Below are 23,122 nucleotides of genomic sequence, written 5' to 3'. Positions count from 1 at the left end.
CTCCCTTGAAACTCTTGGAACATTATCCCATGGAGATAAGACGAGCCCCCACCTTGATGTTCTTTCAAAGGCCCTGAAAACATGGTTCTGCCAGCAGGCCTGGGGGATCCCAGGGTGAGATGGAGCCCATCAAAGTGATTGATTTGATTGTTGTCTCACGGAGGTAGAGGTTTATTGGGTTTTGTGTTTTCAGGTTTTATTTCTGTAAGACTCCTGGAGTCTCTATGAGTGAGTTGGACAGCCATGTCAGTTTTCCTAAAATAAATATATTTGACGCAGCTCCATGGGCAATATGAAGGGGCAGCCTGCTCATATATTCCCACTTCATCTGGCCAAAGTTATTGTTTTCCGAGAACCTGTGGTACAGATCTTAGCCCTTCTCTTTGTGTATTTCTGTACATTGTTAGCATGGTCTAAATCTCAACAGTTCATTTTGGCTGTGGGTATAAATTTGGAAGGCTGTTTATGGAAACACCAACCCAAAGAATGAGAAAATGATAGCAGCAGCTACCAGTCATCAGCCGAAGTCCCTGTAAAACAGCGGTTCTCAACCTGTGGGTCAGGACCCCGTTGGGGGTCGAATGACGATTTGCCAGGGGTTGCCTAAGACCATCGGAAATATGGGAAGTATACTTGCGAGTCGAAGAATCGCGCTCCAATGGTTGACTCCACAAGCCAGCTGCAGGCTCTTCAAATCGCTAGCCGAATTCGGCTTCAGGCACAGTGAATTAAAAAAGAGAGAAATCTTTGCTCTGATGTCTCCCTCTCAAGCCAGCTGCAATCATTCCCAATCGCTAGCCTAATCTGGCTTCAGGCGCGATAAACTTAATAGGGGAGGAGTCTCCGCTTTAATGCCTCCGTCCTCAAGGCAATCGCAAGCAGTTCAGATCGCTAGCCAATACGGCTTCAGGTGTGATAAATTCAAAACGAAAATAATTTTATGGTTCGGGTCGCCACATCGTGGGGAATTGTATTAAAGGGGTCGCCACATCGTGGGGAATTGTATTAAAGGGGTCGCAGCACTATAAAGGTTGAGAACCACTGCTGTAGAATAAAACTGTCAAGCTACCTTATGATCATCCCATCCAGACTGGGCCAAGTGTCCATGTTCATTCTACCTTGTTTTTTACCCATGGTTCCAGTTACAGGTTCCTTAGAGTCTGGAGGTTGTGTGGGTGTCAGATGTATCCGGTTTTCTGGACACAAGAAAGATGTGACTTTGTGTTCAGTATCTTTCCCAGCAGAACAAATGTGCTGTGGGGTGCTTGATGCTTTCTGAGCTTGGTGGTTTTCTTCCAGATGTTTCATTACCGTGTCACTAATGATGTTACTTAGTGTGATAACGGAATGTCTGCAAGCTCAGAGAGCTTCAAGGACCCCACAGTTCAACCCTGAGTTACAAATTTTCCCTTCTATCAAAACGATGTGCTCCAGTTCTGTCATTTTATTCCTCTTTTTCCTGTTTAGGACTCCCCTATGCACAAGGTACTGTTTTGGGTGGCCATGGCAGTTCTACAGCTGGACGAGGTCAATCTGTATTCCGCAGGCACGGCTTTACTGGAGCAGAACCTACACACTCTGGACAACCTCCGGGTATTTAATGAGAAAGTAAGCAAACCATTTCCCAGAACAGGCAAGAACAAAAGAAAGCATGAATGTTCTCTTACCGTTGCTGTGATATGCGTCATCTTTTCACCAGTGGTGAATCGGTTTTGCAAAAAAAAAAAAGGGAGCTTCTTCCGTGTTGAAAAGTAGCTTGAGTTTTGAGACTGTAATGTTGTTTGACATTCCTTGAGTTTCAAGAAATGAGATTTTTATTTTACGGCGCCCAGGGTTATTTTTAATATCCCAGCAGTATTACAAGTGCTGTCATAAGATTAGATGATGCATACTAAAATTGACCAGTAGGGCTGCAGACTAAAATAGAACATGGAAGACAAAAGCAAAGACAAATAAATCTTGGACGCACCCACCTTATGCTGGTTTTTTTTCCCCCAGAGGTATTTTTAGACTGCTTCAAATCAGAACTTGTCCTCTTTGTTTGCTTTTGATTTCTTGGGAGATGTAATTCCAATCACCTTAGCTCACTTTTTATGTACTACCAAGGCTAACAACTGTGGCTTGTTCAACAAGCCACAATTTATCCCAAAGGTCTTTTTCAAGAGGCAACTGGACTTCCTTGTTTTTCTTTGAAGGTGTTTCGCTTCTCATCCAAGAAGCTTCTTCAGCTTTGACTGGATGGTGGGGAATGGAAGGATTTATACTCCTTGCAGACGGCTGGCCATTTGCATTCTTTTAAAGAGCCATTGATCCTACTTGGAGTTTTATCTGCCTCCTCAAGGTCACCTGAGTAGTGCAAATGGATATGGAGCCTTCTTGGAACTGCTGAAAGGACTGAAGATAGATTATGTTGTATCCCCTGTGTTGAGAAAGGGGTGTTAATTTTGACATAGATGACTTCTTTTACCTTTCAAACCAGTGGTCCTCTGTCCAAAATGTAGCTGTTTCCAAAAGAGCGGCCTGTGTCTTTTAAAAGCAGAATGACTGCTGAATCTTCTCCTGATGGGTTTATTCTTCTATGTTTTGCCAGGCGTTTGTGAAGGTTGTTTTGTTTCCCCAATGCACAGATTTGCACATGTCTCACTGCATTGTACTGCATATGTCACGTTGTTCAGTTTGTGTCTTGGGGTGGACAAGCTTCTGCCTTAGTGTATTCTTGGCTTGAAAGTGCGCATGTATGTTACGTTGGTTGAAAATCCTCCTGAACTTTTCAAATATTCTTGCACCAAATGGAATATATTCTAAAAGAATACCAATGACCAGCTGTCTGCAAGGAATATAAATCCTTTCATCTAGTCAGAGTTGAAGAAGCTTCTTGGATGAGAAGCGAAAGGTCTTCAAAGTAAAACCAGAAAGTCCAGTTGCCTCTTGAAAAAGCATCTTCAGGACAACCATGACTTGGATGACTGAGAATCTCCATAGACACGAAGCCACAGTTTAAAAATATTTTGATCTTATCTGTGAATCCAGCCAAAGACTGTTCAAAAGTTCTTTTAAACCCTGGTTTATAAAATAAAACATAGTGGGTATGTTCACACAACCTTTTCCAGGAACCACCGAGGACACTCCCACCAATACTGGTTGGGTAATGAAGTGTCTGCAAGAAAACAACCAAGCTTAGAGAGCACCAAGTAGTCCTCAGTTCAAACCCGAGCACTTCGCAGCCCAGGGGTGCTGCTGAAAAAGGAAACCCTACTTACCATACTTTTCAGAGTATAAGACACTTTCCCCCCTAAAAGAAAGTGGAAATGTTGGTGCGTCTTATACACTGAATACAGCCATTTTTGGCCTCTCGAAACCCCGCCCCGCGTGTCTCATTTTTGCAAAAAAAAAACCAGTCCTTTTTGGGCCTCCCAAACTCTCTGCAGCCCCCCATTTTTTGCAAAAAAACCGGGCCTGTTTTTTGCAAAAACGGGACACGCACAGTGGTGGGTTTCAATTTTTTTTACTACCGGTTCTGTGGGCATGGCATGGCTTGGTGGGCAGGGGAAGGGTACTGTAAAATCTCTATTTCCTCCCAATCAGCTGGGACTTGGGAGGCAGAGAATAGATGGGGGTGGGGCCAGTCAGAACTTTTACTACCGGTTCTCTGAACTACTCAAAATTTCCTCTACCGGTTCTCCAGAACTGGTCAGAACCTGCTGAAACCCACCTCTGGACACGCAGAAGGTTTGAGAGGCCTGCAGAGTGCTCCTGGGGGCTGAGGAGGGCAAAAACTTTTTTTTTTCCTTGTTTACCTCTTTGAAATCTTGGTGCGTCATATATTCCGGTGCATTGTATAGTCTGAAAAATACGGTAATCTTGCTGCGTCATATACTCTGGTGTGTCGTATAGTCTGAAAAATACAATATTTACTTGCGAGTGTTTTTTGAACCATAAACTGTTATTTGCAATCCTTGTTTATCCTGGATACAGAGTAGATTCCACAAGAAGAGAACCTAAGTAGAACTGAACTGTGGAATCCTTGGTTCCCTCTGTGCTTGGTGTCCACTGGTGATGTTCCTTAGTTGAGTAATGAAATAAACCTGTAAGCAAACATCCGAGCTCAGACAACCCCAAGATCCCCACAGTTCAGACCTGAGATACAAATATTTTCTTCTTACGAGTTGCTTGATGAGTGACACACCTGGAATGAATCGAGGTTAAGCCTGGGTCTTTTTCTGACTGAGTTGTCTGATGCCTCTACGTTGGCCTCTTCCCGGACAGAGCCCCGAGGAAGTCTTCATGGAGATCAGGAGGCCTCTCGAGTGGCACTGTAAGCAGATGGATCATTTTGTGGGACTCAATTTCAACTCCAACTTCAACTTTGCACTTGTGGGACATCTGCTAAAAGGTAGGAAGGCAATGCAGTGGCTTAACTTTCTTGCTGTATAGAGAGAGATGAGGAGGAGGAGGAGAGAGAGACGGTAGAAAGGGAGAAGGAGAGAAAGGGAAAGAAGAAAGGGAAGAGGAGAGGAAAGGAAAGGAAAGGGAGAGGAAATAAGAGTAGGAGAGAAGGCTAGATAGGGAGGAAGAAAGGAGGAGGGAAGAAAGGAAGGGGAAGGAGAGAAGGACTGGAGAGGAGGGAAGAAAGTAGGAAGGATAAAAGAAGGGAGGGAGAGGAATGAGGAAGAGAAGAACGATTGCTCTAAAATGGAAAAGATGAAATGGTAGAAAGGTAACCCCGAACGTGATGGAATACATCAGGATAAAAACTGAATTATTTTTAATAAAAGAGAATATGATTTAGTAAAAATGGAGAAATTAGAACTTGAGGGCGAAAGAAGATGTGGTTTATATAAATAAGCATAGAAACATTAAGATATGATAAAAAATGTGGAAAAAGAACGTTTTGGCAGAAATTGTAACTAAGTAAAATGTACTGGGATATGTTAAGTTGTATAAGATATGATATGGCCAATACTCTGTTCATAAAAAATGTGGGTGTATGTGAGGGGGGGGGATCAATAAAAATTGATTTAAAAAAAACTTTCTTGCTGTCAGGCCCAATCAACTGGATACAACAGCATGGTTTGTGGTAGGAATTCTGTATACTGTGCCTATGAATTGCATCAGAAGAGAACCCTAGAGCAGGGGTCTTCAACCTTGGCAATTTTAAGACTTGTGGACTTCAACTCCCAAAATTCCTCAGCCAGCTTTGCTGGCTGAGGAATTCTGGGAGTTGAAGTCCACAAGTCTTAAAGCTGCCAAGGTTGAAGACTCCTGCCCTAGAGCACTTTTAAGAGTTCCTTGAAGGGGAACAGAAGATACTGAAGAGAGAGGCTGGAAAGGGAAAGAGGGGGGAAAAATTACCTAGAATTAATAGACTGAAAGGAACTTTTGTGATAGAAACTGAGATGCACTTCAGGAAAAGACACAGTTTTCACAGACAAAGGCCTGGTTTGAGACTTGGGTCCTTTGTGCAGAGGGGAGATCTGTTTATTGTTCAAGAATTGTTTCTGGATTACAAAGGGACATTGTTGCTGTGCGCTAGAGGCCAAAGTGGTTGCCCACTTTCCTTCTCCTTGTCCCTTGCTTTAGAATTCAAGATGGTAGAATAGATTGTTCTCTTTCGGATTTTTTTTTTCTCTTGCATTCAATCGTGTCCGATTCTCAAAGACTGCTTCAGCAAGTCCTTGCAGAGTTCTTGGCAAGATTTTTCAGAAGTGGTTTGCCATTGCCTCTTCCCTAGGGCCAACAGAGAGTGACTGGCCAAGATCAGCCAGCTGACTTTGTGCTTAAAGCGGGACTAGAACTCACAGTCTCCCAGTTTCTAACCTGATGCCTTAACCAGGACATCAAACCTAGTCCTCACTCTTTCAGATTACATACAGAAAAAACAAATTAGTGAAAAAATGTATGTAAATGTAAATAAAGAAGTAGCATCACAAGATACTGGCCAGAGTGGATGTTTTTTCCCCCTGAACTGCTAATTTTCTGCTTTCAAGGAGGAATTGTGCTTAGAAATCATTCTGTTTTCCCATCTTGTAGTATAGTGGCCTAGCATTCTCTTGGGATTGATGCGACATACCTCCTGACAAGCAACAACACAGTTAATTCCGTTTCCCTTCATTACAACTTGGGACTTTAAATTCCGGTCAACAGCCCTTCTTCCTTTTGTGCAAAAGCCTCAAAAATGCATTACGTTTTATTTACAGGTAGTCCTCGACTTATGACCACAATTGAGCCCAACAATTCTGTTATTAAGTGAAACATTAAGTGAGTTTGGCCCCATTTTACGACCTTTCTTGCCACAGCTGTTAAGTGAATCACCACAGTTGATAAGTTAGCAACACGGTTGTTAAATGAAGCTGGCATCCCCCTTGACTTTGCTTGTCAAAAGGTTGCAAAAGGTGATCCCATGACCTTGGGACACAGCAACGGTCGTAAGTATGAGTCAGCTGCCAAGCATCTGTACTTTGATCATGTGTTCAAGGGGATGCGACAAAGGTCATACGTGTGAAAAACAATCATAAGTCCCTTTTTTCAGTGCCATTGTAACTTTGAATGGTCACCAAATGAACTGTTTTAAGTCAAGGACTACTTGTATTTATATGCCATCCATCTCTCCAATTTTTTTCCTCCAGAATCCCAGATTCTAAAGCTTGATTACTTGCAGTAAGTACTGTATTTTTCGGAGTATAAGACGCACCTTTCCCCCCCCAAAAAAAGAGGGTGAAAATCTGGGTGCGTCTTGTACTCCAAATGTAGCCCTGCCCAGCTTCTCAAAGGGAGGTTTCAGAGGCTGAAAAAAGCACCAGAAAAAAAGCTTCAGAAAAGAAGCTCCCAAGCAGAGCTTCAGAGGCTTTTTTTCTGAAGTTCTGTTTCAGAGGCTTTCAGAGGCAGAAAAAAGTTTTTCAGAGGCAGAAAAAAAAAAAGCAAGGCACAGAGCTCACAACCAAGGAACCTGTTGCTAAAATTCAGCTCTGGGAACAGCTGGTGGGGGGTATTCCGGGAGGCCCATCCACCTGCCAATCAGTTTTTTTTTATTTTCCTCCCCAAAAACTAAGGTGCGTCTTATACTCTGAAAAATACGGTACGTGCTTGCTGTCTTTCTGGAGATTCATACTAACTTTGGAGACCACTAAAAATTAGTGATTAGTAGTGCTAACTATGCACAATCAATGCTTATTCCTTTTGGTTATGAGAATTAGCAACGTGCGCTCCAGGTTACTCCAGTCCGTTTTTCACTGGATGGGTAAACCTGTTCAACTCTCATCCCAGTTTCTGAGTGCCCGTTTAAATTTATGCACCGTCTCTTGTAAGACATTTTCCCACTTTTCAACTGACTTTTCAGCTTTTCTTTCTTTGCAGAGATATCTGATTGTTTAACACACTGTTTATTTTACTAGGTTACCGGCACCCATCTCCGACCATAGTAGCAAGAACAGTAAGGATTCTGCACACACTCCTCGCTCTGGTTAACAAACATAGGAACTGTGATAAGTTTGAGGTGAATACCCAGAGTGTGGCTTACCTTGCAGGTAAAAACCCCAAATCTATGAGGTTTGTATCCAATCCAGTTCAACCCAAACTGGGTAATACACAGCGTGAAAGTATTCCTCTCAATTCATAACAAAATGTGAGCTGCCAAAAGGAGGGAGCCAGTCTACGTATAATAATAATAACCCTGCCTAAGACGGCTGTTGATCTCAACCCTTACTCAATCTCCCCATTCCTAGCTATAATAACTTAGAGACCCTCTTTGAATGTTTTCACTATATTGCAAGGTTCTCAGTCTTGGCAACTTTAAGGTAGATGGACTTCAACTTCCAGCTGCCCCGTGGTCACGTGACCAGAAATCAGGTGTTTGGCAACCAATTCATATTTATGACAGTTGTAGTATCCCAGGGTCATGTGATCACTCTTTGCGACCTTCTGACCAGTAAAATCAACGAGGAAGCCAGATTCATGTTACTAACTTCAGAACTGCAGTAATTCACTGAACAACTGGGCCACGAAAGGTCGTAAAATGGGGCAAAATTCACTTAACAACTGTCTTGCTTAGCAACAGAAATTTTGGGCTCAATTGTGTCGTTAAGAAATAAACTAAATACCCATTTAGGTCTATAAGCCTTTAAGATAAGAGTCATCATCACAGCACCCAGTGATCCTAAAATAGTATCTGCACCTCTCCCTTGAAATAATAATACAAAGATACAGACTGAAATATTATGAAATATCCAACTCTTGTGAGATTTCAGTATTCCTTTGAGGTTCCATATGTAGGCATTGTCATCAGGTGGGAACCCAGAGTCCGATTGCCAAAATCATTTGGAGGGTTTGCCAAGATTTTTTTTTTTTTAATTTACATTTATATCCCGCCCTTCTCCGAAGACTCAGGGCGGCTTACAATGTATAAGGCAATAGTCTCATTCTATTTGTATATTTACAAAGTCAACTTATTGCCCCCCCAACAATCTGGGTCCTCATTTTACCTACCTTATAAAGGATGGAAGGCTGAGTCAACCTTGGGCCGGGCTTGAACCTGCAGTAATTGCAGGCTACTGTGTTCTAATAACAGGCTTTACCAGCTTGAGCTATTACGGCCCTTTTTAAGATGTAAATGCATTTATAAAAATGTTGTGGGGGTATCTTTTGTTGAGGATTTAACAAGAGTCATGTCATGCTTTAGGCTCTTAGAATTTTGTCACAGTGGAGAATTGGCAGTGCAGTGGCTCCCTCGAATGTTATTTTTATTTCTTTAAAATGAAGATGAACAGAACTGAGTTTCTCAGGATTCAGAGCTCTTGATGTAATACCAAAGTTCAGGGGTCTCCAACCTTGGCAACTTTCAGACTTGTGGACTTCAACTCCCAGAATTCCTCAGACAGCAAAGTAAAGCTGGCTGAGGAATTCTGGAAGTTGAAGTCCACAAGTTTTAAAGTGGCCAAGGTTGGAGACCCCTGCAGTAGTTGATAATGAGTTTTCACTAAGTACTAGAAGAAGAATGCTATCTCTGCTGTTTGGAAGAAGAATGTGAAATATGTCAAATATCCTTTGAACATTTCTGTGCTTCCTTTTGTCTATTCAGCTCTGCTAACCATGTCCGAGGAAGTTAGGAGCCGGTGCAGTTTAAAGCATAGGAAATCGCTCCTTTTGACGGATATTTCAATGGAAAACGTTCCTATGGAGACATATCCCATACACCACAATGAAGCCAGTTGTAGGTCAGTGGACTTTTGGAAACTTTATTAGAGGATATGGACAGCTTTGTAATACTCTGTCTTAAGAGAATTGTGTGTTAAACTCAGACATCTGTCCCTTGGTGCTGTTCTTTGGTGCAAAATGGCCTTTAAGAAGGGGCTTGGAAAGACACTTCAACCCACATGTTACTCTCCAGCTGGGAGAGAATGTGTTTGTTTTTGCAAATTACTGAAGACAGCTTATAATTTATGACTAAATGATTTATGACACAGGGAAAAAAATGGGGAATGGTAGGAGGCAAAAGACAAAATTACTTGCAACTAAAATTATTCTGGGAGAAAAAAAGCACCGGAAAGGACTTGTCCCTGGAAGGCTCAAGCATGGTGTTTCACTAGCTAGACTCAGATATGCTGGCTGTATTCAGACAATATGCTAAATCATAGTTAGTTTAACCAGAGTAACTGAATTCAGTTTCCTGGCCTGAGTTTACAGAATATTTTTAACATAACCTAACGGCTGTATTTATAAGACATGCTATGCTGAAATAAATTATGGATGAGAGCCTGGCTCACACAGTAATCTGGCTGGTTTCTCATAATATGCTAAACCGTAAATTATTCTACTTCATTCTATTCCTCTGCATGTTTCAATAGAAGAGAATATCTTTAGTTTGAGGTTGAATTGTGGGCATCTTGGTGGTCTCTGAGCTTGGTTGTTTGCTTGCAGACTTTTCATGACCCAACTAGGTAATACCATCAGTTATGCTGTTGTTGTTGCTGCCGCCGCCACCTAGCTGGGTAATAAAACAGTTGCAAGCAAACACCAAGAACTCTACAGTCTACATATTGTGTAACCCCAGTTGCAGAATCAGAAAGTCTGGATATTCATATACTGGTAAGATGTAGGTTGACTGGTTTGTGGTTTAACGATTCATGTGTAAACAGCTATTGTGCGAAGTTGCTGTTTGTTTGACCAAGCCAGAATCAAACTTGGAGACAGACATAGCCTTGCTTTCTATCTTTCTGAATTCCTCCTCCTTGAAAGTTAGAAGCTTGTCCTGAACAAACCATTCATAACATGATACATCACATTAATTCATAGTTTCACTGAATAAATCTTCAACAAACTGCTTTCAGATTACCTTAAAGCAAGACATATTTGCTTCACTGACATTTGTTGTCTAGGCCCCAAATAAACTGCATCATTACTTATCTCATGTCTCCTTCTGAGGGAGCCTAGTAGAACAGACACTAAAGCAGCAGTAGTAGAACCTGGGCATCTGCTGAGGTGAAAGAGAGTAAACAATGTGACATGTGTCATGATATCATCAAGCAAATGATGAATTCCCTCATCAGCAGCACATATGTGATGGCATCATTAAGTCCATAGCATCAATGTATCCCTTTTAGTTATGTCTTGGTGAAATGCTCAGATCCATTGTGGCCTTCAATCATCTCTCTTCCTACCTTAGAGTCAAAGCAAGAGCCCTAGATGTATGTGTGTGTGTGTGTGTGTGTATTTATATTTATATATGTAGGTCTTTGGTTATTCGGGCTTTCTCCCGGGTAAAATTGGAAGTGTCTTGGTGATGTTTCGACAAAATCTCATTCGTCATCTTCAGGCTGGTGTCTTCGGCTTCGTGCTTCCAGAACTATCGCCAAAACTGAACACTTTAACAACAGAATAATCAGAGAAGCCATCGAGATAGAAAAACGCCCACACAGCATGAACAAACGAGATGATACCTCCCGCCTACCAGCCATTTGGAAACCCGCCCTTATTGACAAACGAGTCCCTAACACGAGGAATGACATCAGACCCACACTCACGAGGTCCACACAGGATGTCATCACCACACATCCACCCAAAAAGCAGACCCACTGATCATGAAGCACGACCAAGGACCAGAAGCCAGACCGCAGCTGCAACATTAGCCATTTCAAACCCCTCCAATCCATACATGCAGCAGACTGACACCCACTATGAAGATGTAGCACGACCACGACCACGACCACAAAGCCAAACAACAGCAATGCAGTTCACCAGCTCAAATCCCCCTGCAACTCAGACTAATCTGAGCACAATCAAGCCCCCACCCAAACAGGACACACCCCATCCAATCAGAGCACAAAAAAACCCCCATCCAATCAGAGCACAGCCAAGCTCCCACCCAATCAGTTCAAACCCCCACTAGCAGTTAAAAAGGAAGAAACAGCTGCAATCACTCATTGCTCCCAGAAGCACGAAGCTGAAGCCTGAAGATGACGAATGAGACTTCGTTGAAACATCGCCAAGACATTTCCAATTTTACACGGGAGAAAACCCGAATAACCAAAGACCTACATACAAACATCCGCGAAAACCTCAGAAAACATGTATGTATGTATACACACACACACACACACACACACACACAGAGAGAATAGATATAGATATATAAATATAGATAGATAGATTAGAGAGAGAAAGAGAGAGAGATGGATGGATAGAGATAGATAGATATAGAGATAGATATATATGGATGGATAAGTGGTGGGTTTCAAAAGTTTTTAGTACGAATTCTGTAGGTGTGGCTTGGTGGGCGTGGCATGGCTTGGTGGTCATGGCAGGGGAAGGTTACTGCAAAATCTCCATTTCCTCCCGATCAGCTGGGACTCGGGAGGCAGAGAATAGATGGGGGTGGGGCCAGTCAGAGATGGTATTTACCGATTCTCCAAACTACTCAAAGTTTCCGCTACCGGTTCTCCAGAACTGGTCAGAACCTGCTGAAACCCACCTCAGGATGGATAGATATAGATATGACTGCTTTCCTTTTTCTCTTTAGGACACTAAGAGAAAACCAGCCCTGGTCTTCTCCCAAGAACTCTGACAGACATCTTGCTGCTAGTTACCCAACTGTTGGGCAGATCAGTCCCCGCACAAGGAAATCCATGAGCCTGGATATGGGACAGCCTTCTCAAGCCAACACTAAAAAGCTGCTAGGTTGGTTGGGTGTGTCAGTCTTCTTTTAACTACAAAGATTTGGGCCAGGCATTAACACGACCAGAACAGACAAAGGCCTATTTGCAAACTTGCTTTAGACGTTCTCATCAAATACACCTTTTGTTTTCTGTACAGGTATTCCTCAACTTACGACCACAATTGGGACCGGAATTCCCGTCGTAAGTTGTTGCGGTCGTAAATCGAGTTGAACCCGATTTTACGACAGTTTTTACGGCAGTTTGGTTAAGTGAATCGCCGCAGACGTTAAGCGCATCACACGACCGTTAACAAATCCAGCTTCCCCAACTGGCTTTTTTTTTTTTGCTGGAAATCGGCAAAAAGGGTCGCAAATCACAATCACATGACCGCAGGGCGCTGCAACCAGTCACAAATGCGAGCCAGTTGCCAAGCGCGCAAATTGCAATCAAGTGACTGTGGGGTGGTGCGACGGTCATAAGTGCAAATTCAGGTCATTAGATCGCTTTTTCCAAAGCCATTGTAACATTGAACCGTTGTTAAATGAACGGTTGTAAGTCGAGGACTACCTGTATTAAATAGAGGGGGGTGGAATATTGATGGAATCTAGAATCATGTTATCTCATACTCCCTGCATTAACCTTTAAAAATGAAACCCTGCTTAATTTCTTGCCAGTATTCTTTGAACCACGAACTATTATTTGCAATCGCTGTTTATCCAGGCTGCAAAGTGGATTCCAATAGAAGAGAATATATACGTAGTTCAGGGTTGAACTATGGAGTCCTTAGTCCCTCTCTGTGCTTGGTGTCCACTGATGGTGTTACCTACGTAGTTGGGTAATGAAAGGTCCACAAGTGTACAACCAAGCTCAGATAACACCAAGGACTGCAGAGGAGTGGCATAGAGGAGCAAACAAGTTTAACTGGTTTCATTTTTTGATAGGTACCCGAAAAAGTTTTGACCACTTAGTGTCGGACACAAAAGCCCCTAAAAGACAAGAAATGGAATCCGGGATCACCACACCTCCAAAAATGAGGAGAGTAGCAGAAAATGATTATGAAATGGGTAAGACTTCAAGCAGAATGGCCGAAGAGCTAATTGCTGTGTATATTTAATTAAATGCCTTATACAATTATTTATTTTGCTGTTGCTCATGTGGTAGGCTAGAATACAATAAGATCTGCCAATACAAACAAATCCACAATATAGCAAAGTTCCCAAGGTTGGAATTAATTTGTGTAGTAGACCTTACACCCCGAATCTGCTCTGCGTAGCACCCTCTGAAAAGGTTTTAAGGGTACACTGGAGAATTTCTGCCTCCCGTTTCATGAGAGAGAACCATGAAATGGAAATAGTTCATTGGCTGCTGCCTAAAATCGGGAGACCTTACAGAAGTATCCAATAGATCTCACTGATCGAAATGCTTCAATGAGAATAAAAGCACTTGCATGTTATGAGATGTTATCATTATTTTATTGTTCGGTTATCTTACTTCTGTTTGCGTATTTCTTCCTTTTCGTTGTTGTAAGCTGCCTAGAGAAGCTCCATGGCAAGAGAGGTGACAAATAAATTTAACAAAGAAGTAAAACTGTGTGAAAGACACTTGCAGACAAATGGCCCTTTTGCCAGTCTGGTTACGGCAATGACTGTTCGTCTGAGCTACAGAGACGGTCCATGGTTGAGATAAGATTGGAGCTGAATCCTCAGCGGTCTCCCCAACTCTTTTATTCAAAACTTCAGTGTGTCTCATAGTTATTGAGGGAGCCTTACCTAGAACATTAGACCTGTTGTCTATTCTTGCTATACCTAATTATAACCTCTGGGTTCCTTCCTACAGAAACACAAAGGATATCACCCCAACAGCATCCCCATCTCCGTAAAGTATCTGTGTCCGAATCTAACGTCCTCCTAGATGAAGAAGTCCTCACTGATCCCAAAATCCAAGCTCTGCTGCTGACTGTCCTTGTAAGTATATAATCCAGGTCACATGACAATCTCTCCTGGAAATATTGCTTGGAAGAACAACAACTGCAATGCTAGGAGGTCCCTTTCCTAAGGAGACCTCTTCCAGAAAGTCCTTACTTTGGGGACTTATGGAAAGGAATCCTGATCAAGCATTTCTGCACAAAACAGGGTAGGCTGAGCATCAAAACATGTCAGGATGGCATACGTATACAAGACAAAAATCTCTTTGGCACTGAGTGTTGAAACGGGAGTGCGTGTGTGCGTGGCGGAGCACTGAAAATCGGAAGAGCAGTTCCCCAGCACTCATGTGCTGGGAAGCTAAGCATCCCATTTCTGGCTTGTGCATGCATGCCGTTCACCTGGTCTTCCGGTTTCCAGCACGCATGTGCATGTGAAGACCAGCTGGGCCAGAAGCTCAGCTTCCTGGCGCACACATGCACGCCAGGGAACTGCTCTTCCAGTTTCTGGCGCTCCCACACGCACAAAAACCAGCTGGCCGCAGTGCATGTTTACACTGGAACCTGGAAGAGCAACAGGCAACAGCTGGCGTGCCCGGAGAGATGTGGCTCTTCCGGCACACTTGCCATAGGTTTGCCATCACGGTTCTAGAACAAGGGTGTCAAACTCAAGGATGCGGCCCACAGGATGCTTAGATCTGACCCGCAGAGGCAGCCTGGAAACAGAGACAGACCAACCTACGGTGCCTCTGCCAGCAAAAACGGAGCTGCATGAGGCCCTCCCGAGCTCTGTTTTTGCTGGCAGAGAGTTGCAGGAGGCCGTCGCAGTCGAAAACGGAGCTTGGGAACCTGTTTTCCCTGGCAGAGCGCTTGGGCTGCCACAAGTGATGTCGAGCTAGCCACGCCCATCCTGGCCACGCCCACCCCGGGCCCCCGAGGTCAAACACAACCCTGCTGCATCCCTCAATGAAATTAAGTTTGACACCCCTGCTCTAGAAAGTGTGCAGAGAAGAGCAATAGAGACGATAAAGGATCTGGAGGCTAAATCATATGATGAATGGTTGAGGGAACTAGATACATCTAGCCTCTTGAAGAGAAGGATTTGTGGGACATGATTGTCTGTCTTCCAATACTTGAGGGGCTGTTACATAGAAGAGGGGATTGAACTCAAAGCACCAGAGGGCAGGAAAAGAAGTAACGGGTGGAAGCTTGTTAAAGAAGTCCAACCTAGAAGTAAGGAGAAATTCCTTGACAGTGAAAACAATGAATGGATTAGCTTGTGGGTGCTACATCACCAGAGGTTTTCAAAAATAGACTGGACAACTATTTGCCTGGGATGGTATAAGGTCTCTTGCCTTAAACGGGGTTCGACTAGAAGACCTCTGAGTTTCCTTCCAGGTCTTATCCTTCTGCCGTGTGTTCTGTGCCTGCCTGTTTTGACTATCTTCTGTCTGCAACTCTAGTTGATTTAATCTGACAGCCGATTAGAAATTGCAAGCTGATGTTTCTCGTTTGTTCTCTTCCCTCTTCGCTTTTGTCTTTGGACAGGCAACGTTGGTAAAGTACACAGCAGACGAGTTTGACCAGCGAATCCTGTATGAGTATTTAGCAGAAGCCAGTGTGGTCTTCCCAAAGGTCTTTCCTGTTGTGTAAGTGTTGAGTTTTTCAAAGGAAGTAATTTCTTTGATTTTTTTGAACATCTCCCTGGCTCTGGAGGAGTTCACTTGAAATTGTGCAGGCAGAAAGGAAGAACGTGATGTATATATATTGGGTGGGACATAAATATTAAAGAAATCCCTGCACTCTTGCTCAAGTTTTAAATTGGGTGATGTCTGAAGCAGCCTTTAGAACACCATTTCTCAACTCGAGTCATTTCAGGCCATGGGTGGACTTCAATTCCCAGAATTCCCCTAGCCCAACAATTGTGGGATCCTCCAAAAACCCACCCACATTTGTCATGCAGTTTCCAAAAACTGTATAGTATAGCTGTTGGGATTATAGATAAAAAAAATAGAGTTGGCTTTGGAGATGAATATGATTATGGTAGGTTTACCTACATACACCTGCACCCTAGAAATTTGGTCATTGTACTTTGGTACGGGGCTTAAAAAGTTTGATGGAGTTGTCTAACTAGCACTGGAAATGAAATTCCCTGACAAGAATAATTGATTTTCACAACCATCTCTATGTCAATACTCATTTTTATATTGTAATAAAAACCTCGATAGATAAACCCCCTTGAAAACCCAATTATTTGTTGCACTAAAAACTTGAATGATATAACCTGAACGCACACTGCATATATTTTATTGTCTAGGCACAATTTATTGGACTTCAAGATAAATACTCTCTTATCGCAATGTCAGGATCCAAATTTATTGAATCCCATTCATGGGATTGTTCAGAGTGTGGTTTACCATGAAGAATCTCCACCGCAATACCAGACGTCTTATCTGCAGAGTATGTATCTTACAACTCCTTAAAGACCTGGGGGGTGGGGAGGGGAAGCTCTGCTGAGATATAGATTATATAAGACTATTTTAGGTATTCCTACCAATATTTGTTCTTTGCAGCATGCAAGCCAGTGTTTCTCAACCTTGGCCAGTTTCAAATGTGTAGACCATCGCTACCAGATCAAGCGATCTGGTCCAAACCCAGGAGCATTTCACCCCGGCTTAAATGAATACAGCACCAAACCTTTCTTGACTTTTTTTGCAGGAAGACACATAATTTCATTTTTTTAAAATTTGAATTTATATCCCGCCCTTCTCCGAAGACTCAGGGCGGCTTACACTATGTTAAGCATTAGTCTTCATCCATTTGTATATTATATATTATATACAAAGTCAACTTGTATTGCCCCCAACAATCTGGGTTCTCATTTTACCTACCTTATAAAGGATGGAAGGCTGAGTCAACCTTGGGCCTGGTGGGACTTGAACTTGCAGTAGTTGCAAGCAGCTGTGTTAATAACAGACAGACTTAGTCTGCTGAGCCACCAGAGGCCCTTTGAAAGGTTTGCAAAGGGATTGCCTTGTTTTAAAAGTAAAGGCCAAGGAGTACTAATTCTACTTTTTTTGACATTTAAAAATAATGCCCTTTGGGTACTTACTCCCTCATGGTGACTGTCCTTCGTGCAGTTTTTTCATAAGAAAGGTTGGTTTAAAAGTACAAAAAGGGTTAGAGTTAGGGTTAGGGTTAGGGTTAGAGGGTTTTAAAACAACACAAATGCCACTCGCCTACAAAGTAAAACGATCTCCCTTCAGCGAGGATTTCAGAAGAATTTGTCTCTCTCTCTCACACACACAGTCTCAATTCACTTCACTTTCTTTTTTAAGCTTTTCCTTCCCTCCCATTTTAATGGCTGCAAGAAAGCAAAGACAGCGCTAATTTAAAATATGGTTTGTGCCTTAACCAATTGCGTTTTACTAGTTTTATGGCTCCTGCCTTAGGCATCAGACTACCGTATTGTATTGTATTTTATTACATGTGTATCAGAAATGTCTGAGGTTGAGACATTGTTGGAGTAATAGTTATGATTTTGATGATAAATGGATAGAGAGCTGAACCGTTAAAGAATGTTAAGCAGTCACAACATTTCAGTGGCTGAAAAGCATGTTACATTTTGCACACTCAACCTGGTTTAGAAGTGTGAATTGAATCTCCCTTGTCTGCTATATCCTGAATTATCTGTACCTGTTGACTAACCGCCAGGTATAGAATGGAGTTCTGGGGCCTTAAGGGTGAGTCCCTTGATGGGTTCATGGGGTGGTGCAGGCATCAAAGTGATTACCATATTTTTCAGAGTATAAGACACAATTTTTTCCTTCCTAAAAGAGGCTGAAAATTTGGGTGCGTCATACTCCAAATGTAACCCCGCCCACCCACTGGCCCCCACCCTGGAACCTGAGCCAACAGAGATTGAGGGGACGGCTTCATTGGCTGTGGAGGAAAATGGGGAGGGGCGGGGCCAGTCAGGCCAAGGCCTTTCAGGTTTATTTATTTATTTATTTATTTATTATATTTGTATACCGCCCTTCTCCCGAAGGACTCAGGGCGGTTCACAGACAAAAAACAACAGAAAACATATAATAGATTAAAAACAGCTAAAGAATAGATAGTTGAATTCAATTGATGCTCTAACTTTTGAATACAAATTTAAAACCTCATTTAAACCCCTTTTTTAAAAATCCCAATTTAAAAAACTACATTCAGGCTAGTCCTGCTCTTCGAAACAGCAACGTCTTCAGCTCGCGGCGGAAGGACTTGAGATCGGGGAGTTGACGAAGCCCCAGAGGAGCTCGTTCCAGAGGTAGGGGCCCCCACAGAAGGCCCCCCCCCAAGAGGTCGCCAGCCGACATTGTTTAGCTGACGGTATCCGGAGGAGTCCCTCTCTGTGAGAGCGCACTGGTCGGTGAGAGGCTAATGGTGGCAGTAGGCGGTCCCGTAAATATCCCGGCCCTAGGCCATGGGCGTTTAAAGGTGATGACAAGTACCTTAAAGTGAACCCGGAAGACCACTGGGAGCCAGTGCAGGTTACGCAGGAGGGTGTTACATGGGAGCCAAAGGTGCTCCTCTATCACCAGCGCAGCCGCATTCTGGACCAGTTGGAGTCTCCGGGCACACTTCAAGGGAGCCCCATGTAGAGAGCATTACAGTAGTCCAGGCGGGATGTAACAAGGGCATGAGCGACCGTGCATAAGGAAGCCCGATCCAGAAAGGGCGAACTGGCGTATCAGGCGAACCTGATGAAAGGCTCCCTGGTGACGGCCATCATATGATCTTCTAAAGACAGCCATGCATCCAGGAGGACGCCCAGATTACGAGCCCTTTCCGTGGGGGCCAATAGTTCGTCCCCAATGGTCAGTGATGGAATTAACTGACTGTACCGGGCCGCCAGCATCCACAGCCACTCGGTCTTGGTGGGATTGAGTCTGAGTCTGTTCCTCCCCATCCAGACCCGTACGGCCTCTAGGCACTGGGAGATCACTTCAACAGCCTGCTGGGGTGGTTAGGGGTGGAAATATAGAGCTGAGTATCATCAGCGATAGATGACAACTCACCCCAAGACCACGGATGATCTCACCCAGCGGCTTCATATAGATGTTGAACAGAAGAGGCGAGAGAACCGACCCTTGCGGCACCCCACATAAGAGGCGCCTTGGGGTCGATCTCTGTCCCCCCGTCAACACTGTCTGCGACCGGTCGGAGAGGTAGGAGGAGAACCACCGATGAACAGTGCCACTCACTCCAAGTCCCTCGAGTCGGCGCAGCAGGATACCATGATCGATGGTATCAAAAGCCGCTGAGAGATCTAATAGGACCAAGACAGAGGAACAACCTCTGTCCCGAGCTCTCAAGAGATCATCAACCAGCGCGACCAAGGCTGTTTCCGTGCTGTGACCAGGCCGGAAACCGGACTGGAATGGATCAAGATAGACAGTTTCATCCAGGTACTGTTTAGAACAGCTTGTAGACAGGGGGGAACAAGGGCAGGATGAACATGCAAGACATAGCTGAGGCAAGGAGCAAGGACCACTCCCTCCTGATCTGAGAGCTCGGAGAGTGGAGAGAAGGTGAGAACAGTGCAGACTGAGCAGGCTACATCTTCACAAGGCACACCTGGGGAATGAGGCTTAAAGGGGCGCCGTGGAGAGCGGCATTTGTTGGGAACAAACACTGAGTTCCTGAAGTGTTGAGTGCTGATGTTTGAACTTTTAAGAGTCCTTGCATTCTTTCTGGCTTTCTAGATTAATTACCTGGATCTTTTGCTTCCTGAACTCCTTGATTTGTCCTGCTGGATTTATTGCTGTGCAGCCTTGGTGTACACAGAGCTGGGCTGGAATATTTGCAGCCAGAGGCTGCTTGAGATGTCTGTGGGGTTTTTTTATCACTCTGCTCTGGAATTCGCCAAAAACGTGGGAGTGTTTGGCCTCTGCGCCTCCTCTTCCTGGCTGCAGAGATTGCCACCGACAATGGCTTGTGTTTTGGGGCTTCATGTGTTGCATTTTCAGCCTCCAAACACTCCGTTTGAGAGCCCTTCAAGGCTGTGGAGATCGCCAAAGCACATCACTGCCGATCGCCACCCGAAAATGCGACCTGTTTGGAGGCTGAAAACATGATGCACGGTGCCCAAAATGACTACCCAGAACAGCTGCTGCCTTCTCTTAGCCCTTCCGCACTTGGCCTGCTTTAGTCACTGGAGCTCCCTCCGACGATCAGCTGTGCATTAGAAGCTGTTTTTTAGCCCCAACCAGCCCCAACCTCAAAACTAGCGAGCGAACTAATGTGCTGAAGCTGACCAGACTAAGGACGCTAGCCAGATGAATACCTGGTAGGCAGATTTTTTTTTCCTATTTTCATCTCCAAAAACTTAAGGTCTGTCTTATACTCCGATGTGTCTTATACTCCGAAAAATACAGTAATCAGGATGTATAGACCAGGCTTCAACCAAAGAATAAGAAGGAATGATTGTGGATTATGTGGCAGTTAGATTTCTCTCATCGTTTTCCTAATAAAACGACTCTCTCTTTATTGCTGCTGCTGTTGATTTGCAGGTTTTGGATTTAACGGTTTGTGGAGGTTTGCAGGACCATTTTCTAAGGTGAGTGATTTGGGCATCTTTCAGATTGATGGTCTTGGTAAAATCAGAATGGATGTGAGAGGGTGAGTCCCACTGGAAGTTAATAAGGAAATTATCAGTAGTCACGAGAAACAGCCTAATCTCAGAGCAGTTCTGGGCACTGCAGGGAGGGGAGGGGGGCAAACTGGCTGTTCTGATCTTGGAATGGATGTTTCTGATTTTGATGTTTTCAATCTTGAAATATTTTACAGTCATTACATATCATATTCAAATATTGTGAATTATGATCATGTGACTATGGGGATGCTGCAGTGGTTGTAAGTGCAAGGACTGGTCGTAAGCCACTTTTATCAGTGCCGTTGTAACTTCAAACAGTCACTAAATGAATGTTTGTAAGTCGAAAATTACCCGTAGGGCAGAAGGTTGGACTTAGATGATCCTTGTGGTCCCATCCAACTTGACAATTCTAGGATTCTATGTAGCTAGGTGTCATAGAATTCTCCTAGAATTCTATTGAATTTACATAAACTGGAATGTATGTAAATTTGTACTTCCTCTGTACTTCCAACTCTCTAAAGTCAGTCCAAGAACTATACTGATAAGAATAGCTGTGTCCTTCCTCCCTGAATAGTTCCAGCGTAATAAACGCTTGTAGACCAAGAACCTCCAAATACTGTAGGTCAGGAAACTAAGTCAAGATGGATGCCCCAAGAATTGCTAGCCAGTCTATTCTTCATCTAGGTCCAGTCCATTTTGCCATGCTTTGCCTTGCTAGTTCTCGTTCACCCGCCATAATGACAGGCCTGTCTCTCTTGCCTTTTCTTGGCCCCTTGTTATGCCAGATGACAAATATCTAGTCACAGCTGAAACTCAAGCACCCCTTTCTCCATAGGACTCTCCTTAACAGCCAATCTAGAATTACTGAGCCATGAGTTGAGCTTAGCATGCTGTATTAGAATTTTGCTACCAAGGTGACATTGGATGGACACAGCCTCAAATGGACTTTGAATTGATAGAAACAAAGAAACCTGATTTCAGAAGTGGGTGGTGTTAGGTAACCATATTCCTATTTTTAAAAAATCTTATTTTAACTGAGGGGTTTGTCCATTATGACCTACGCACCTGAAGTCCAATTATATATTTCATAATGCATGAAGCTTTGATAGCCTAAAAAACTGACATAGGTAGTAAAAGTACCATCAGAAATATATGAAACGTAGTTGAATGTTGGTTTTTTTCCCCTATTTGGTGGAAAAGTCAAATAATTAAGAACTTAACCACATGCAGTCCAGTTGACTTTTTTCAGAGAGCTTGATTCAGAGCACATAGTTCCTGGCTGACCATTTCCTCTTTTAGCTGGAGGAGATTTGTCCTTAGATCTGGAGTCCTTTGACATTGGCAAGGGGTAAAAGGAGTTGTCCCAGTTGGAGAAGACCTCTTGGGAAGTGTGGGATCCATTGATTAAGATAAAAGGGGAGTGGGGGGAGAAATGATTCTGATAAAAGAAAATATTTGTAGCTGAGCATTGTACTTATGGGGTCCTTGGTGGTCTCTGAACTTGGATGTTTTCTTGTACAGGTTTCACTATCCAACTAGATAACATCATCAGTTCTAGAAGGGTTTATATTCTAGCGGCTTATCCTGTTAGTTGGTGGAAGTTTTCTTGGTGGTTCTTGGAGCCACCAAGACAATTCTCACCCATATCAACAGGGCAGGCTACTTATACGTGAACAGAGAAAAAGAAGTCACTCTCTTCCAGCACTGATTATGTTACCTACTTGGGTAATGAAACATCTGCAAGGAAAAAAAAACAAAAAACCAAGCTCAGAGACCACCAAGGACACCACCAAAAACGAACGAACAAACAAACAAAAAGCAATAGGAAGTTCATTCTTTTTTCATTTTCTTCTAGCAAAGTCAAATCCCCGACTACGCTGAGCTGATTGTGAAGTTCCTTGATGCCTTGATCGATACCTACTTGCCTGGAATGGACGAGGAGATCAGTGAAGAGTCCCTTCTAACCCCAACATCTCCTTACCCTCCTGCAGTGCAGAGCCAGCTCAGCATCACTGCAAACCTGAACCTTTCGAATTCCATGACCTCACTTGCCACTTCCCAGCATTCCCCAGGTCAGTTTGGCATCCATTTCTCAATCTGAGTTCATTCCCATTCCGGTTTGGGCCATCTTCCTTGGGTAGTGGGTGTTGGATCCTTTCTCTCACCCGTTGCACCAGACGTCCCCATCTTACTCCCACTTACTTTAAGGAGACCCATGAGCTTGGATTGAAGAATCAACTAATAGGTTTACTTTCTGGTGAATACTTAGCCAGAACATCAGAACTGATGGTGTCCCCACACTATTCTTCATCTTTCCCTTACTAGTATTTTTAAAGGTTGTGTGATAATTGGAGGATCAGCTAGTTGCGCAGGTACAGAGTCACAGATTATTTTTACCTTCAAAAATAAAATATT

At 43.5% G+C, this 23,122-nt stretch overlaps 1 protein-coding gene across 5 annotated transcripts in view; it reads left to right on the top strand.

Moving 5' to 3' along the window:
- NF1 (neurofibromin 1) overlaps window positions 1-23,122 on the top strand; it is a 265,222-nt gene that overhangs the window by 229,872 nt on the left and 12,228 nt on the right. For 3 of the 5 annotated variants that reach the window (XM_058164229.1, XM_058164226.1, XM_058164231.1), the window contains 11 exons: window positions 1,468-1,608; window positions 4,267-4,393; window positions 7,392-7,523; window positions 9,074-9,209; window positions 12,011-12,177; window positions 13,088-13,210; window positions 13,983-14,110; window positions 15,616-15,716; window positions 16,385-16,527; window positions 20,625-20,671; window positions 22,563-22,779. In XM_058164229.1, the coding sequence (XP_058020212.1) occupies window positions 1,468-1,608; window positions 4,267-4,393; window positions 7,392-7,523; window positions 9,074-9,209; window positions 12,011-12,177; window positions 13,088-13,210; window positions 13,983-14,110; window positions 15,616-15,716; window positions 16,385-16,527; window positions 20,625-20,671; window positions 22,563-22,779 (1,462 nt within the window). The remainder of the gene's footprint in view (window positions 1-1,467; window positions 1,609-4,266; window positions 4,394-7,391; window positions 7,524-9,073; window positions 9,210-12,010; window positions 12,178-13,087; window positions 13,211-13,982; window positions 14,111-15,615; window positions 15,717-16,384; window positions 16,528-20,624; window positions 20,672-22,562; window positions 22,780-23,122) is intronic. The other 2 variants (XM_058164230.1, XM_058164228.1) reach the window with 1 other exon arrangement.

This window comes from Ahaetulla prasina, chromosome 1, assembly GCF_028640845.1.
Source record: "Ahaetulla prasina isolate Xishuangbanna chromosome 1, ASM2864084v1, whole genome shotgun sequence".
Taxonomy (NCBI): Eukaryota; Metazoa; Chordata; class Lepidosauria; order Squamata; family Colubridae; genus Ahaetulla; species Ahaetulla prasina.
The sequence above is the reverse complement of the archived record's forward strand: the minus strand, read 5'-3'. Positions and strand labels throughout refer to the sequence as shown.